At 37.3% G+C, this 17,428-nt stretch overlaps 1 protein-coding gene across 4 annotated transcripts in view; it reads right to left on the reverse strand.

The window, feature by feature from the left end:
- Positions 1-17,428, reverse strand: part of LOC120530202 (ethanolaminephosphotransferase 1-like) — a 66,831-nt gene that overhangs the window by 28,250 nt on the left and 21,153 nt on the right. For all 4 annotated transcript variants that reach the window (XR_005633919.1, XM_039754487.1, XM_039754485.1 and 1 more), the window contains exons 4-6: positions 13,340-13,414; positions 12,347-12,612; positions 4,884-4,992 (exon numbers count right to left, since the gene is read on the reverse strand). Coding sequence is in view for 3 of the 4 variants with exons in the window: in XM_039754487.1 (XP_039610421.1) it covers positions 4,884-4,992; positions 12,347-12,612; positions 13,340-13,414 (450 nt within the window). In the remaining variant the exon portion in view is untranslated. The remainder of the gene's footprint in view (positions 1-4,883; positions 4,993-12,346; positions 12,613-13,339; positions 13,415-17,428) is intronic.

The following is a 17,428-nucleotide window of genomic DNA, read 5'->3' on the forward strand; positions in this document are numbered from 1 at the left end:
ACTGTCCAAAGACTGTACTCATTTAGGAGTGCTACAGAGCAATGGATTGACTTGAACAGAACTGAAGGAGCCATCTAATGAGCCAATATGCAGTCTATGCAGTAAGACAAGTGACGGGTTAGTTAGTTATAACTGAAATATGCAGTTTTCCTAAACATCTAAGGTGTAGGTCTCATACATTCATATGTGGATTGCGTCATCTTCATTACTCACATGGGATGGGATTTTGGCAGCCAATCAGTTTATGGGTGGTTTAACATTTTAATGCAAATATCTCTCAGAGATGCAACATTGCAGACTGTAAGTTTAAGCACCACACTCTGAGAAATTTCTTTCTAATTGCTTAAGCTGCATATTTTCACATTACACATAATGATTCACCCAGTTTGTATTTAACAATAATTGAATAAAGGCATTAGTCATTTGGTGGTTTAACTGAGATTTTACTAAGTGAAGCTTTAAAAGAACTTGGAAAATGCTATATGTCTGCAGAAGGTAAATATTTTAAAGCTTTAATCAAATCTTTAAATAACTAGTACCTTATAACCTTAGCTTTAAATAAATATTGCCTTATGCCTGCAATAGGTAATTATTTCAAAGCTTTAATCACCTCTTTATTTAAATAAATATTACCTCTATACATTGTACAATTTTCTAAATTTGATTTATCATGATCTTTTTATTCAATTAACATTCATTCTTGAAGGCAACCATGGTCTGGTCACTGATAGGTAACTTAGGCATTTGCCAGGTGATTTCCAAACTTGACCATATTTCTCACCCACACATATTTTAATATGATTGTATCTTTTGATTTGTAAGTCACCCTGGATGAGGCCTAAATAAAATCCTGAAATAGATTAACATGTTTTAAGGAGATATAAATGACACTAAACACTCTTACATAGAAACCTATTATAATAAATCTGATTTAGACTCTAACCATTTGCACACCAGTTTATATTGTTAATTTCAACCACTACAGTTTTTTATCCAATTTGTTTTCAATAATTTGCTGATAATTAACCTCAGATAATCTATTGTGAATCTGTTGATGCACTTGCACAAAGCAAATAACTGGTATACCCACCTACTCATAAGAAAAAAAAAAACAGTTTGGGAAGTTTCAAAACATCAGTCTGAGCAACTTCTTGTTAAAATATAAAAAATGTCAACAAAAAGCACAAAATGGACTTATGCCTTACGTTTCTACCCTCTTCCTCATCATGGTTAAATGGGTTTTCATACTCAAACATGCATGATCTCCAAGATAGCTCAATTTGGTTTTAGACACCTTCATGCCCAATGCTTACTGCTTCACAAAATCTTTCACATTATCCATTAACCACAGAGTTCTCTAGGAGTCCTCTAGTCCTCATGTGTATTTTATAGTGGGTTCACTCTCTAAAGGATGTTTTGCTCCCAAAGTCTTAGCTAACAGCCTAATCCTTCCACATGCAGGCTAACACACCTCAAAAATAAGCAACAGTAGGAAAAAACATAAAAACATTAAGGGAAAAAACTTGACTTTTAATTCTGATTTAACTTGGGGAAACAAGCTGCTCTCATAGCAATTGAAGTAAAAAGTCTCTGGTCTAAAAGTAAAAATTGGGGTACAAGCAGGTCTCGTTAGCTGTGTTTCCATGAGAAAAGATCCAGATGCAGGATGGTTTGATGGAATCCAACAAGACCTCAATCAGATGTTAAACCATTGTAATTATTGACCCACCACTTGCATTATTAGAATTATGTTTATAAGCATTTGTCCAATAAATAAAATACTTACTATACTCTGCGGTGGGCTGGCGCCCTGCCCGGGATTTGTACCTGCCTTGCGCCCTGTGCTGGCTGGGATTGGCTCCAGCAGACCCTTGTGTTAGGATATAGCGGATTGCACAATGACTAACTGACTAACTTACTATACACCTCCATTCTTGTGCTTGCTTCTCTATATAACTACAATATATTAGCAAGTTCTTGTTTTATGTTCCTTAAAAGACGTTTGTACCTAAACTTGGGATTTATCTGTTTGGTTATTTACCTTTGAAAAGGCCCTTGTCTTACAGTGTTTCTCCTATAGTGTCTGACATTGGGAACAATGCTTTTTCTAGTATAAGCAAATCATTCTTGTATTAATGCAAGTTAAGTCTACTGTATGTGTAAAGTCTACTGTAGTTTTATAGCTTTGTATGCTTCTGCCACAAATGTTACAGGAAAAGAAAAATCCCACTAGGAATTACAGCACGGGTAGGCTTACAAAGTTTTTTTTTTGGTTTTGTTTGTAATTCATTTTTCTCCCTTGGCCATCCATATTGATTGAGTATTATTGCTTCATATTCATAATATGTATCTGTAGAACAGCTGAAGCTGTTTCTAATACCCAAGTGTTGAAAGTAGCAATGCAAAGAATTCACTCGAGCTCCATATGTGCAAAGCATACAATTATACAACTCAAAATTATATATCGAGCACATCTGTCTCGACTAAAACTCTCCTAAATGTTTCCAGGGCATGATCCAACCTGCGAACGCTGCAACCAAGCCCCAGCCTCACTGGGTCACATGTTCTGGGCCTGCACCAAATTAACATTATTCTGGACAAAAATTTTTAATTACCTGTCAGATATCCTTGGACTCACAATCCCTCCTAACCCATTAACAGCTGTGTTTGGGGTTCTTCCAGAGGGGCTTAAAGTGGAGAAAGACAAACAAATTGTGATTGCATTCACTACACTTTTGGCACGCAGACTTATTCTGCTAAACTGGAAGAACCCAAACTCTCCTGTTTTAAGTCAGTGGGAAACCGATGTGTGAAAAAATCAAATACTCAGTTAGAGGATCCGTACAGACTTTTTTCAAAACATGGCAGGATCTAATCAGTAATATTTTAAAATAAGCTCATAAAGCACAGAGAATTTATTAATTTAGGTATGTTTACAGGCCTTAAATTTCACGCCGTTTGGCTTGCTCTCTCTCTCAGGGGTGGGGATCGACCTGTTCTTAACTTAATTTTTCTTTTGTAAAAACTTGATTGCTTTGTATGGATTGCAATAAAATTAATAAAAAAATAATAATAATACCCAAGTGTTCTTAGTTGTAACTACTTCAAATTATGTAACATATAAAGACAACAGACTGCCGTGTATACACCCATTGCTTTTGAAAATTAGCGCCCTGCTACACAGTTATCTGCAATGAATTCTATTCATACCAAAATTCACTGCAGTCGAGCACATCTGTGATATAGAATTGTTGTTCTTTTACAACATATTGTTTAAATCAGTACATACTTTTATGTTTCTAACCTCACTTTTTGTAGGACATGTAAAAGAACAGAGTAACATCCTATAGCACATTCTTGGAAGGAATCGTAGTGATGCCAGCCAGTCACAGAATGTGTTCAATCATACAGCCACAATCGTTCACCATGAGAGCTTTTAATGACAACATTAAACCTCGCTCTGTGTGTCTGGACTGTAGTTTGTCAGTGTCAAGTCACCTGTATGAGATCACATAGCCATCACAGTATGTTTGACTGAAAAGGGCTGAAAGAAAACATTACCTTAAATTCTTGTATCTTGCCAACACCTTTGCCTTTTGGTACCACTGCACAGAGACTGCACAGCTATAAGTTCAGTATCCAACCCGCTATATCCTAACTACAGGATCACTGGGGTCTGCTGGAGCCGATCCCAGTCAACACAGGGCGCAAGGCAGGAAACAAACCCCAGGCAGGGCGCCAGCCCACTGCAGGCTTTCCTCTTTTATCAAAGGGTAATAAGGTAACAAGAGTGTATCCTGGCAGCAATAGGCACAAAGCAAGTACGATAACCATGCACAGAATGGCTCATCAGACGCTTCATTAACATATAGCCATTATAGCCAAGATTTGCCAATTAGCCAGATAAGTACAGTATGTCCATGGACCAAAGTATCAAGAGAAAACCATATTTGCAGGTACACTCTTCTCATATTATAAAATGTATGATCCCAGTGACTAGGCTGTGAATCCAACTCCCATTTCTGGAGAGGCAACAATGCTTATTACTGCACAATCAATTAAGCTATTGTAAAATTCCTTCAAAATTACTTTTAAAGCCCATTCCCCTAAGTGTGACTTTGTCATACAGTACACACCTGATCCCCCATAATAATCAATGCAGCCCTATATACCTGGCTTAAAATCACTCATGTGTTACTTGAAAGGGGTGCTGACGAGAGTTTAGTGTAAAGAGTGGTAAAATTAAGTATATGGTCTGTTCATCAATGACAAGCTACTGCACAGAAACTTACAGTATGAACTGTTTTAACAGGTATGTTAAAACAGTAGCATGTGATCTTTTTCATTTGTCTAAAAGATAAGACATCCACTGCAATTTCTTATTTTACCATAATATTATATAAAGTAGAATGTTTGTTCATTAGTTAAATTGCTCATTTCTGAGCAAATTGTTAGATCATAGAGGTACAATGTTAGTATCAGAAACAATGAAGGAGTAACAAAATCTTATTATGTACAGCAAAACGGTAAATAGAGAGTGGTCTTTAAATAGAAGCTACAAGTTAAAAATAAAACCTCTTGTATTTTGCTGACCCATTGAACTTTATAAAGAGTAAACATGACTTAATGCTACTGAACATTAAAGCACAATGAGCACTACTAATGCTAATGCTACTACTTTAAAAACACAATATTTTAGTTCCTTGAATAATAAAAATAACACTTTCATTCTGGATTTTTGTCAGTATTATTACCATCTGGTGGTGAAATGTAGCAACTACACAAGTGTAAAAGAGGACAACTTCAGATAAGTGTTTTATTTTTATATATTAACTACAGGTACCATTTTGTAAAAAGGATATCGGCTCAGGACTTCAACTTACCAATGACCATGGCTATTAATATATCCGCAAACAAATAGCCAAACATCAGAGGCTTGTGCCACGCTTCTACACCATATATTGCTGTCAGCAAATAGACAGATGTTAATGTCTAGAAAGTACAGAAAAGGAGTGTTAATGATAGATACTTTTGCATGTGCTACAACTTAGTCAAGCTCTCCAAACCTGCTTTTTCCCTGACAAACTGACTAGCAAAAAATCACGTATGTATACAAATATACATTTATAATATTTACATTTGGTTTATGGTGAGAGGGGACATGCAGGTGATGGTTGTAACAGAGCAACAGGGCAGAGGATATGGAAAAAGATGATCTGCTAACAGGAGCAGCTGAAAGAAGAACAACAACATTTATAAGGGGGTAATTCCAGATGGACAGACATACAAATCATGCAGAAGAAGCTGAAGCCTAATAGTTTCTCTATACTTGCTCTCAGATACGGCCCCCATGGTATCTCTAAATCTTTGCTGCTTCCTCCTCTCTATCCCTTCAGTCCCACTACTGAATAAAACGTGTCATGACAACTGGCTAGGGAGTACTTAACGTAACCTGATTTGTGGTTTTCATTCAATAAAATAAAGTGTTTACCACGGTACCAGAGAGAGATGGTGTGGCATTATCGTTTTTTTTTTTTTTTTGCATCAGTATACTGCTGCTGGATTATGTGAATTTCCCCTTGGGATTAATAAAGTATCTATCTATCTATCGTTGAACGTGCAAGTAAGAATTTCACTGTACTCTGGACCTGTGACATTATTATTATTATACAGCACTAATAGTGTAACACGGTCTTAAACTCATTGGTGGAAATGAAGTTCATTTAAAATGGAAGGCAGGTGAAGTTTTTCCACTGAGCAATCAGTAACAAACTTTCCTAGCCTTGGCTTAAGCAGAAACATCAAAAAAATTAAATGTACAGGATTCTACAACACTCAGCTAATAGTTTAATTTTATATTTTACAATATGGGAATTTTAAGAATACTGAAAGAAAAAATAAAACCATCTGCATAGCCACTTGTGTAGAAATCCACCTGTTGTCTGAATCAGGTCACAGGGGAATAGGAAGATGGAGCCTATTCTGTCAGCAAGAACAGTACATAATATATTTGCAAATGAATATTTCTTAAAAGCTAATGGAATATTAAGACTTTTGAATGTGGGTAATAAAAATATATTTGGTCGAGATTCTGCCAAATACAGGCTTGTTTTTCAGCTTTTATCTTGATGTTTAATTAAAATATTTTCACACTGGTCCAGATATGATCAACTATTATGTTGGTAACAAGTATTTTCATACAAGCATATAGCGCCTACCTAATGAAACCAACTTTCTTAAACAAAAATCCCTATCTAGTAAAGTAAAACATTGTGAAATGGAAAATCTGCAACCTTATGTTGAAAAAAATTAGGCTCTAAAATTAGGTTTTAATTAATTTCTTCAGCTAATTTGACAGCACTCATTTTAGTATGCCCCCCTACACAGACTGATTTCCAGACAAAATCCTTAATAATCAAACTGAATACCAGAATGCTGTGATTCTGATATCCTCCACTGCACTCTAGTTTGTATACTAAATGCTGGATCCTATGTAACAGTAAATAGATCAAAACTGAACAGGTTTACTTTTACTTTATAAAACAGAAATATATAACTTAGAATTAAATCAAATATAATCTAATTTAATATCATTTGATTTAAAAATATTAAATTGGTGACCTCTTTATATTCAGAGGATACCTCTAAACCTAATTGTCAGTTGGTTAACGAATTTAAGAGCTGGTCTGTTGTGATCATACTCTATTTCATAATTCTCCCTATAGTCCTCGTTTCTGCATTTTTGATTAACTAATAATTGGTAAGGGAACAACCTGTAAACTTCCTTTGTAAAAAATTACCTTTTATTCTATGGTAACCACCAGCAAATGTTAAACAGGGTGAACCTACTATAAATAACTCAAGAGTTGCATTTTATTCAGCCTTGAATATGCGCATACACACAAATGTGATAAATAGAAGAATCAGTTTGGTACAAATGTAAATTATTAGGAGGCATTTACAGATGTCTTAAATATTTAGAGCAGCCATGTTATTCTGAGTCCTTTAAAATGTCTTTACTTAATATTAAGAGTATTAATTGGCAGGATATTTTGCAGTAGTAATTTTATTACTGATAGGAAAATTGACTTTTTTTGAGAGAAATGTGGTTCTACAGTGATATAGTAATCATGCTAACTGAATCAGCCCCCAAAAAGCAGTGGCTTGGCAAATGTTTTCTCAAGCAATTTAAATTTTCCAGACAACATTCTTGGTAGTTTCACCTCTTGAATATTTAGTTATCATTACCACCTGTCTACGGTATATATTAAATGTACAACATTTGGTAAAACTTGATGTCTTGTTTATCAATAAATTCTCAGAATTACATCAGCTGCCTGTGTTTTTGCGATTGATTTTAAAATACTCTTAACTGTATATAATTCTCTGAACAATTTCCACCTTCTTATTTCAAATTGTCTGTCCCCCTACATCCCTAATTGTAGTCTCACATCTTTGGATACTAGCTTGTTGAATGTTTCAAGGTTGGTCCTATGGTCTTGGGACCCAGTTTATTTTGTGCAGGCTCCATATCAGCTAGAGCTTTTGTGTTCCTCTCCTTCCTGGCCATCTGGACCGTAGCATTTGCTATTAAATCAGATACTGGCCATTGCTCTAATAACCATTACAGACTTTCAAAATATCCAAGTTCAACTTTAATTATATTTAGGTTCACCTCCTTTAGAAAGTTTCAATTGCTACCTTTATTGTTGCATTTTTTTAACTATCTGTAAAGAACTTTGAATTACATTGTTGTATGAAAATGTGCTATAAGAATAAATATTGCTCTGATGTTGTTAATATGCTATCTATATAAAATGACCACAAATTTTAAAGGTGTCCAAGATGGAGAAAACTACTGTTTCACAATGTGTTTGTGTGGGAAATAAAAAAATTAATTAAGTTAGTCTTTGGCTGTCCAAGTGGAACATATCCACACTTCCATTCATTTTCTGAATCCATATTTTCTTTTATGGAAAATTGAGCCTATCCTAATAGCAATGCACATAAATTTGGAAAACATTTGGACAGAACACCATTCCAACTCAGGGCAAATATATGCAGACATCCCCTAAATTATCCAGGTGGCAAGTCAACCAAATACATTATTCTTGAGATTGTGGAAAGATTAAACGAGTCCCCAGAGGAAACCCATTCAAAAAGAACAAATCCCTGCCACGAGTCAAGCCAGTGTCCCACTTGGTACAGAGAATGAATGTTTGCCATTTGTAATTTGAAAATTAACAGACCGCTTCAAAGTGTAAAGAAATTAATTATTGGTTACAATTTCAAAAAGTCTGTTTGCTGTGCAACAATGTGCACAAAACAAAATGCATCACTATTACCACAAATAATGAATTTTTACACATAATTGTATCTTGTATTGAAATATATAAGTTAATATAAAAAGCTGCGCTCTTTTACATTTTGTTAAAATCTGTAAAAGGTCTGGCGTCCAATCTAATGTTATTTCCTGCCTTGTAACCAATACTACTTTTATTTCCCATAACTCTGAGATTAAATTAAGTAGTTTTAGTAAACAGAAGAATGGATTGTTAAATAAAATTTGACCCTATTAAATATTTTCAGATGAAGAATAAATACATTCTCAGGCCAGCTCTATTCAAGTCAGGGTCACAGGGGACCAGAACCGATCCTAGAAGCATCGGGCACAAAGCAGGAATTGGTAAACTGCAAAATGTTTTTGTTCTTTTAAAATAAAATACACTATATTAGGTTTGTTTTAACATTTACATACTGTAAGTTAAAGAAATATTTTCAGTATAAAGTTTATATTTATAGGCCTGTGGGACAAGGAAAATTGTATTTATTGCAAAATTCTTACTCTGGTCTTCTGCTGTTAGCAAGAAGTGCTCTTTTTTCTTAATTTTAACTTATTGACATTTATGCCACTTCATATTTAAAGTAACAACAAAATATTATGTATTAGAGTAATTAACTGGATTTCCAAACTCACTGTATTGTATGTTTGGTCATTTAGTGACTGATGATCAGGGGCCTCATGTATAAACGGTGCGTAAGCACAGAAATGTTGCGTAAGAACGTTTCCACATTCAAATCGCGATGTATAAAACCTAAACTTGGCGTAAAGCCACGCACGTTTCCACGGTACCTCATACCCTGTCGTACACAAGGTCTCCGCTCGGTTTTGCAGAACTGCGGCACCCAGCGTCAAAGCAGTGCTACTGTTCCCGTGTGGTTTATCTTTCTTTTTCAGATCCACATTACTGACGCGGCTTTATAAATACACTGAAATTAAGCACTGTGACAGATGGGGGCGCTATCGCTCCCTTGAACCCTTGACCAAGATGTCACACACTGGGTAAAAATTCAAATGTTGATTTTACTATTATTGCACAGAGCACAAAGCACCATCCTCTCCACAATACTCATTCAATAAACCAATAATCAATAACAATACAATCCACCACTCCCAGATGCGTTGCCACCCTTCCACCCAGCTCAGCTCGCCGTCTGGGAGCTCCCACAATCCATGTAATCTCCTATAATTTCCGGGTCAGATCAAAAGTCCTTTTCTTCACCCCGGAAGCACGTCATTCCCCTTGTCCATGTGACTCGGACATACTTCCAGGGTGTAAGGCAAATAATCGTCGTTCCTCCCTGCAGCGTCTCCTAGCGGCCCCCATGCTATCCAGCAGGGCTGTGCATAAAAACTCCAATGTCCATGATGCCCTGCTGGTTTCTGAGAACCTCCATACTGCAGGGAGGGCTCCACCTGGCGGTGTGGGGGTATTGGCCGTGATGAATGGCCGGCCATACATCTCAGCGCATATTGTTTATTAGTTTAATGCATGTGATTGTAATTAACCTGTAACAATATAATGGTCCACAAAATGGTCAAACTATTCTAAATACCACAGCTGCTTTAGCGTTGTTACTCTCACTGCACCTTGTTCTTTCAGCTGTGCCCATTAGGGGTTGCCACAGTGGATCATCTTTTTCCATATTATTCTCACTGCACCAGTCGGAGCAGCTGATCGGAAACAGAATTATCGGTATATAGCATCAAGCACACGCTGCCTCAGCCATGCTTCCTATTTGAACTGCTTCTCACAAGGCAAACACTTCAAAACCTTTACTGTACGGACCTCGCGGTTCAGAAACAGTTTCATCCCAAGAGCTCTAAACGCAATCAATCAGTCCATCAACTGCTCCTTGTAGAACTGTTTGTACTTATTAGTACAGTTACCTCACTGTAAACTTGCACTACAGTTATAATATCGCACAACCTGAGCCACTTTATAAACCACGTATTTACATATGATGACGATATCATTTTTAAGATGAAATGCAGCAAAATATGTTTATTATACCGATAAAACTTGAACTTTATTTAAATAATCTATATTGTTAATAATTAAAGGACACGGTGTCGCTACACTAGCAAGGTTCTGGCACTCCGTTCACGGATTGTTCCTGCCTCGCACTGTATGCTTCACTGGGACTGGCATGAAGGATAGAATAATTAAACATGTACTACGAAGATATTTCAATGTTCCTTAAAAGGTTTGAAGAATCGGCATTATAAGCTTACAGATGGCTTAACGTCTATTACAGAGCTGATTTTGTGGCAATTGGGTATTTGGAGAAAGAAAAGGAAGGACAGGAATTGTAGGTTAGTACGTTTGAAAGAGACAGTACTGCTGCAATAAATTATTTTATCGAATGTCGCACACAATCACTGCGCCACCGTGTTCCCATGTTTAACATGCTTTAACTCCTATCATGAAAATGATATCACATATACATCTCAGTATTTTAGTTATTCAGAGAGCTGTAATATCATGAATGTAATGGATTCTGTGTCATGTTAGAGGAAGAGAAAGCCGGTTTAAGAAGCACGTAGTGATTCACACACAGAGCACATAGAAGATCAAATGCAAAACAAAGCATTTAACGTACTACTTTAGTTACGATGGGATTTGAGAAACTAGTAAATTAAACGATTTAAAGATTAAGTTTATGATGTTCTACTTTAATGACTAAATAAACTACGTGATTAAAGTGAAAATTTTCGAGATTAAAGTTGACATTTCATGCTTTTTCCCCACTGTGCTTTTCTTTTCTCTGTACCCCAATAAGCATTCATAGGACACTCAGATGGTGGGCTACAACTTGCCTTTTCATGGCAACTTTGATATGCGACTCTTTTTATTTCAGGCACTGTGCGACTTTGTGAACTTGAGCTTTCGACTTTCTCCGACATGCTATGTCATTCGATCAGCTTCCTTTTCTTGTTTATACCACTGTGTAAACCGACAAATCGTACGTTTTTCCTTGCCTCCACTTGGTATGCGCTGAAATTGTTCTATTTTTCCTCATGGTTTTCCATTGTCTTTTCACAGAATGCTGAGCATAAGGGCTATTAATACTGATTTGCATATTCAAAGAGGCGTAATTCTGGGGTAAGTTGGGGTGGGACAGCAGGCATGTGCGTTACTTTTCACGCTGATCGGGATTTATGTTGCGGAAGAACTTGGAAGTTTGCGTACGCACAGATTCCTGCATCTGGATTTTTCTGTGCGTACGCACATTCCCGCTTTTGTGCTTACATCATGTTATAGTGTGAGTTCTACGCACGGCCTTATACCTGAGACCCCTGGTGAGGTCAATTTGTCTAATGACTTATGACCTATGACCTTGTGACACTGACTTTTGTTCTCATTCTCTTATTACTGAGAGGTTGCAAAAATATCACTTATTATCTCATTTTAATTTTAAGAGATTCTAGTTAACCACTCATTTTCAAAATTATTAACTAGTCATTAGGTTCTTAGAAGGGTGGCACGGTGGCACAGTGGTAGCACTGCTGCCTCGCAGTTAGGAGACCCGGGTTCGCTTCCCAGGTCCTCCCTGCGTGGAGTTTGCATGTTCTCTCTGTGTCTGCGTGGGTTTCCTCCGGGCACTCCGGTTTCCTCCCACAGTCCAAAGACATGCAGGTTAGGTAGATTGGCGATTGTACATTGGCCCTAGTGTGTGCTTGGTGTGTGGGTGTGTTTGTGTTTGCCCTGCGGTGGGTTGGCACCCTGCCTGGGATTGGTTCCTGCCTTGGCTCCAGCAGACCCCTGTGACCCTGTGTTCGGATTCAGCGGGTTGGACGATGGATGGATGGATGGATAGGTTCTTAGACTTAGAATACCACAGTACAAAGTACTTTTGAAAACACAAAATATTCACACTTTCACCTTTAGTATGTGGGTCACTGAACTAACAAAAGAAGACAATGACATTCAAATAGCAGAGTCACTGGCTATCTGTATTCCACTTGAAGATGGGTCATTTTGAAAGCAGTTACTCTACTCACCACTTGACTTATGTCATATCCCCAGGGCAAGAAGAGCACCCCAGTGTTGTACTTTTCCCAGTGGGATAACATAAATGTAAACAGGATGATGCACAGTATGTAGTACAGGGTGAAAGGTGTCACCTCCCTCTCAGCAGAGAGGCCAAACACCGAGAAAAAGGAAAGTGTAAAAAGTGAGGTGGCCCAGCTATCCAGTCCATGGTCAAACAGCTCCCCAAGTGGACTGCTGGAGTGTGTCCTCCTTGCATGCTTCCCGTCAACTGAATCTGAAAAGAGAGAACACCACCATTAGCTCTTAAGTGCCATAACAGCGTCATACATTTTTCATTACTAGTACAAATACCAAAGACCCAATAATAACCTCCATAGCAACCTCTAAAAGACACAAGTTTCTACCATGACAGCTGAATTTGTTCCATTTACTGATTCTTTAAATATAATATTTATCAGTATACAGTTACTAAAGATATTCTGTATTTGCTGAATACTTCAGTTCAGCAGCCAATAAATTCTCACTTGCAATGGAAACTTGGCACCTATCAGAAGGTGATGCAATAAACACAATAATATAAGTGTGAAAGTAAAATATCAATATTCAACACAGAGTAAACACCCCACCTTTCCTTGGTCATGCATAAGAACAGTAGTAGTTCAATTTGATTTTCATTATTATTGTATGTAATATTTGGCATTCTACTGTCTTTAAATTGAAGCATTCATCTTGAAACTTGGCAAATAATTCAGTAAATGCATAACCTCGCAAAATCTGAAGACTGCTCTGACTGTCATTCTTGATATTTCAGTTATATTTGAGCATAGGGCATTGAAATTGTACAGTATTTCAGAAGATGTTTTTATTATTTTGTAAATGCCTTTAACCCAAGACAAATTAAAAGATTATTACATCTTAATTTAAAATAATAAGCATTTAGTAACATGGCATTTTTTTCAATATCTCGATGTGCTGGTTCAAAGGATACCAAACATTCTTACCCAAAGCATAAGCAGAGAAAGTAGTGAGTCCAGTCAAACCCCACACCCATTTAGGGGCATGCCGAGACCCCAGGCCTAAACATGAAGAGAGAAATAATTACTGAGCAAACATTACTCATTCAAGAAAAAAATACACTTTAAACAACAGCTGTATAATACGATGATTAAAATTAAAACTTGCATTAATAAGATTGTAGACTTATTTTAAAACTCAACAGATTTATCACTGTGTAAAAGGCAGGGGCACCACTGAGCCCCAAACCGGTAATGTTACCAATGAGCACGAAAGTGAGGCAATACAATGGAGCAATTGGATGGTGCAAAAAGTACCAAGTGATTTTATTAAAATCAACAAAACAACAATCAAAAATAATGTCCAAATTAAATAAAGTGCAGTCCTTTCAGAAACCTTCAATAAATAAATCCCATAAGAACAGAAGTGAAGTGGAGGTTAAAATCCAATAGAAAAAAGTCTTCATTAAATACAACGAGGTTAAAACAATGCTCGAAGCAGTCTATTTAACACAAGCCCGGTGCATTCTTTAACTGCCTTCTCGGTCTTACACAGCCAGCCGTCCTTCTGGTCACTCCAGCTCCTTGATTGCTCAGCTGGAGGAACCGCTTCCTTCTGCCCCAGCGAGTGTCGACCAAAACACCCCTGCTTGAGCTCACTGTCCAGCTACCTGCCTGCGAGCACGTGCTCGCTCGCTCACACTGGTTCTTTTCACACTGCTTCCTGCTTACTTCCTCACTTCACAACCTCTGTCTTTCTTTTCTTTTTCCTCCCTTTAGCCACCTCACGCTTCTATTTATGAAGAGGACGTGGCAGCTGTAGCAATCAACCACCACGCCCCCTCACTAAGCTGCAAGCACGACAATTATTTTTTTAAAACTAGCCTCTTGACGTGAGCTGTGGACCCACTATACCACAAAGTCCCTCTGCGCGATGCACGTCTGATCGAGAACAATGTACTGTACAGGGAGAGACTAAACACGTGCGTAAATCACCGGCGCGTACAAATCAGAAGGGAAATGAAATAGAGCACAAAGACTTCACAGTGAATGCACAGAGAGAGAGACTGAACATGTGCAGAAATCGGCGCGTACGAACCGGAAGGGAAACTGGCTTGATCGTCACCCGAGTGTGTGGTCGTGAACAGATGCAAAAGTTTGGCAAACTTTTTGGTCGTAACCCAATTTGTACGTGTTCAGAGACGTTCGTGACCCGAGGTTCCACTGTATACAACAAGCATAGAATGCTTAGTTAATAGCACGAACTGGCAGTGAACTTAATATTGTAGTTCCCAATCTTTTAGTTTTTCATATTCTTTAACAGCATTGTACAGTCACATAATGCTTTTATTAAATGTATGTCTCATCCTTATGTGTTGCATTTCTCTGCCTTAATCTGTATGAACTGAAAATTCATTTTAATGGAATTTGAAGCCACAGACTGATGGAAGTGTCCTTGAAGACAGGGCTTCTTGTTTTCTAGGTCAGTTCCAGCAGTACTAATATTTAAATGATGGTGAAAGATGCAGTAAAAAAAGGTTCGCTTAGCAGACTAATGCAGAAGTAGAGAAGCAACCCTATTTATTGAACAGGAATAAGGCTCACAGAGACAGCTGGGTTATTATTTTATGTTTCTTTTGTCCTGTTATGTGTCTGTTAGTTCCCCTCTTACTTTCTTTAGTAATTAATAAGAGAATTTTCCACAACCACTGTACCTAGTAGTAACCCACACATGCCACAATTTGCAAAGCTGTTCACCAGGCTTTACGATGATGAAAGATTCAGTCCTTATCGAACTCACACAATTTAAACTCACTCTGAACACTATGGAAAAGTCTGTGGTACAATGCTAGAATAGGAACAGAATGGATGAAAAAAATAGGAAAATGTAATTTATTTGTTATCACAATATTAGGATTGCAGAATCTACCATTTCTATTAAAGGCTGAATTTGATAGAGCAGAAACAGTGCCAATGTTATTGGACGTGTCAAATGACATTTCCTTTATTATATTTAATATTTATTGTTATAGTAACACTTCAGTTTAGGTATTGCAAAAATGCATCTATTAGTCATTTACTCTTACATAACTAGACCTTAACGAAGGCTTGTTATGGTCTTCATAACAGTTATAAAACACCAGTAGATATTAATTTCTGTGCAGTGTGGCATATTGACATGATGGTAAAATCACTTGTTAATATGAACGACTCACGGGTCTTATACTAAATATCTAAAATCAAGAGAAATGCGTCTCAGTTAGGCCACCTCAGACAACTCCAAAGTGAAGTTTAATTACTAGGTCACACTGCAGAGATGAAGAAATACTTTACTGATGCTTTGTAAGTGTTAAGAAGATCCATCAAAGGAAGCAAAGTAAGTTCAGTCCACATGTTTATTGTGTAAATTGTTTTATATACCTTTAGCACCAGTGGGCAAACTCACTGTTGGAAATAAATATTAAAAACAAAGTAAAGGTTACTACAATTATGAGAAATGCAGTTGTACAGCTCTTATAGGTACTTTCAAAATATTTAATATATTTGTTATTACTAAGTTCCCGTGTGGGTAGAAGGCTGAAATTTGGCAGGCTCATTCCTTACAGCTTCCTTACAAAAGTTGGGCAGGTTTCATTTCAAAATTCTACGCGTAATGGTCATAACTGGAAGCTATTTTTCTCCATTTACTGTAATGGAGTTGAGCTTGAAAGCCGTGGGGGGCGGAGTGACATCACGCCTCCCACGTAATTACGTGAACCGACTGTCAACGCAGTGTGTAGAAAACCAGGAAGAGCTCCAAAAAGCACTGAAGAAAACATGCATTATACAATTGAGAAGGCAGCGAAACAATAAGAAGCGAGCGAATGACATATACAACCATATTCATGAGGGCTGCTACTTCAGAAACAAAGCAAGGTGTAAACCTAAAGTTTAAATTAAGTTCATAGACAGGCTGCTGCTGGCGTTTGTCATGCCCACGGGTAATGCAGGATACAAGTTTAATGAGAGCACGCAGGATATAAACGAGAGTTTTGATCAAATTGTAACTAAGTTAAAATTGCACGTGAAGGGCTGTGCTTATGCAAATTCCGAGAGACTGTGTTTGTGGGGGATTGACAGTTAAGGCGGGTGGGGGAGTCACGTCATCATCTCCCCTCCCATTCACCTCATTTTGCTCTGAGCTGAGCTCCGCAGCTAACGGACGCAGTGTTACGGAAGAGACTTTGTGACGCTGCCACCAAATACTCACAGAAAAATCCACAAGTTAATACACACGCTGTCTCTACAGTTTCTCCACACTGAATCCTCCAGGCATTACTTACAAAAGGTTACATTGACAATCGTGTTACGTTATTTTTAAAATGTTTCCTTTTCTTAGCACAAGCACAGCTGAGAAGCTTCGATGCATGTGCTCCATAACGCGTTAAAAAATCATGCATTTAATCACACTTTGCAATACAAGCAAAGGGGAACTTATGTCAATGCATGACTTCATGGTACACTGATTACATTGATCAGCGCTTCCCGATTCATTTTACCCTCGCACACCCTTGGTTTGAGAAGAAGTATGAAAAAATATGACGTTAACACAGAAAAACAGATCACCAATTGGAGCTTTATGAATAATCGATTCGCCATCAATAATTGTTTTGGTAAAGCCATACTCAGTGTAATCCTCCTTCCATTTTATAATTTTTCCGCCACTAGCCATGATTAAATGAACGGTAAAAAAGTAAGAGCGAAGCGAGAGTGACTTATTCAGGCAGGCAGGCGACAGCTCAATAGCTCGAATTTGGATATAAGTAGGTTCTATTTAGTCGCCAGAAATATCTTTGTTAGGAATGGAAGTTGAATTTAGTCTTTAAATTTCTATGGTAAAGAAAAAGTTATGCAATGATGACCACATTTAACTATATAAAGTCAAAACTTGATTATATAAAGTCACTGTCGGAATAAATAAAGTCAAAACTTGAATATATAAAGTCAGCTTCGGTATATATAAAGTCAAAACTTGAATATATAAAGTCATTCCCAAATATATAAAGTCAAAACCTGAGTATATAAAGACAGCGTTGG

This window comes from Polypterus senegalus, chromosome 5 (genome assembly GCF_016835505.1).
Source record: "Polypterus senegalus isolate Bchr_013 chromosome 5, ASM1683550v1, whole genome shotgun sequence".
NCBI lineage: Eukaryota > Metazoa > Chordata > Cladistia > Polypteriformes > Polypteridae > Polypterus > Polypterus senegalus.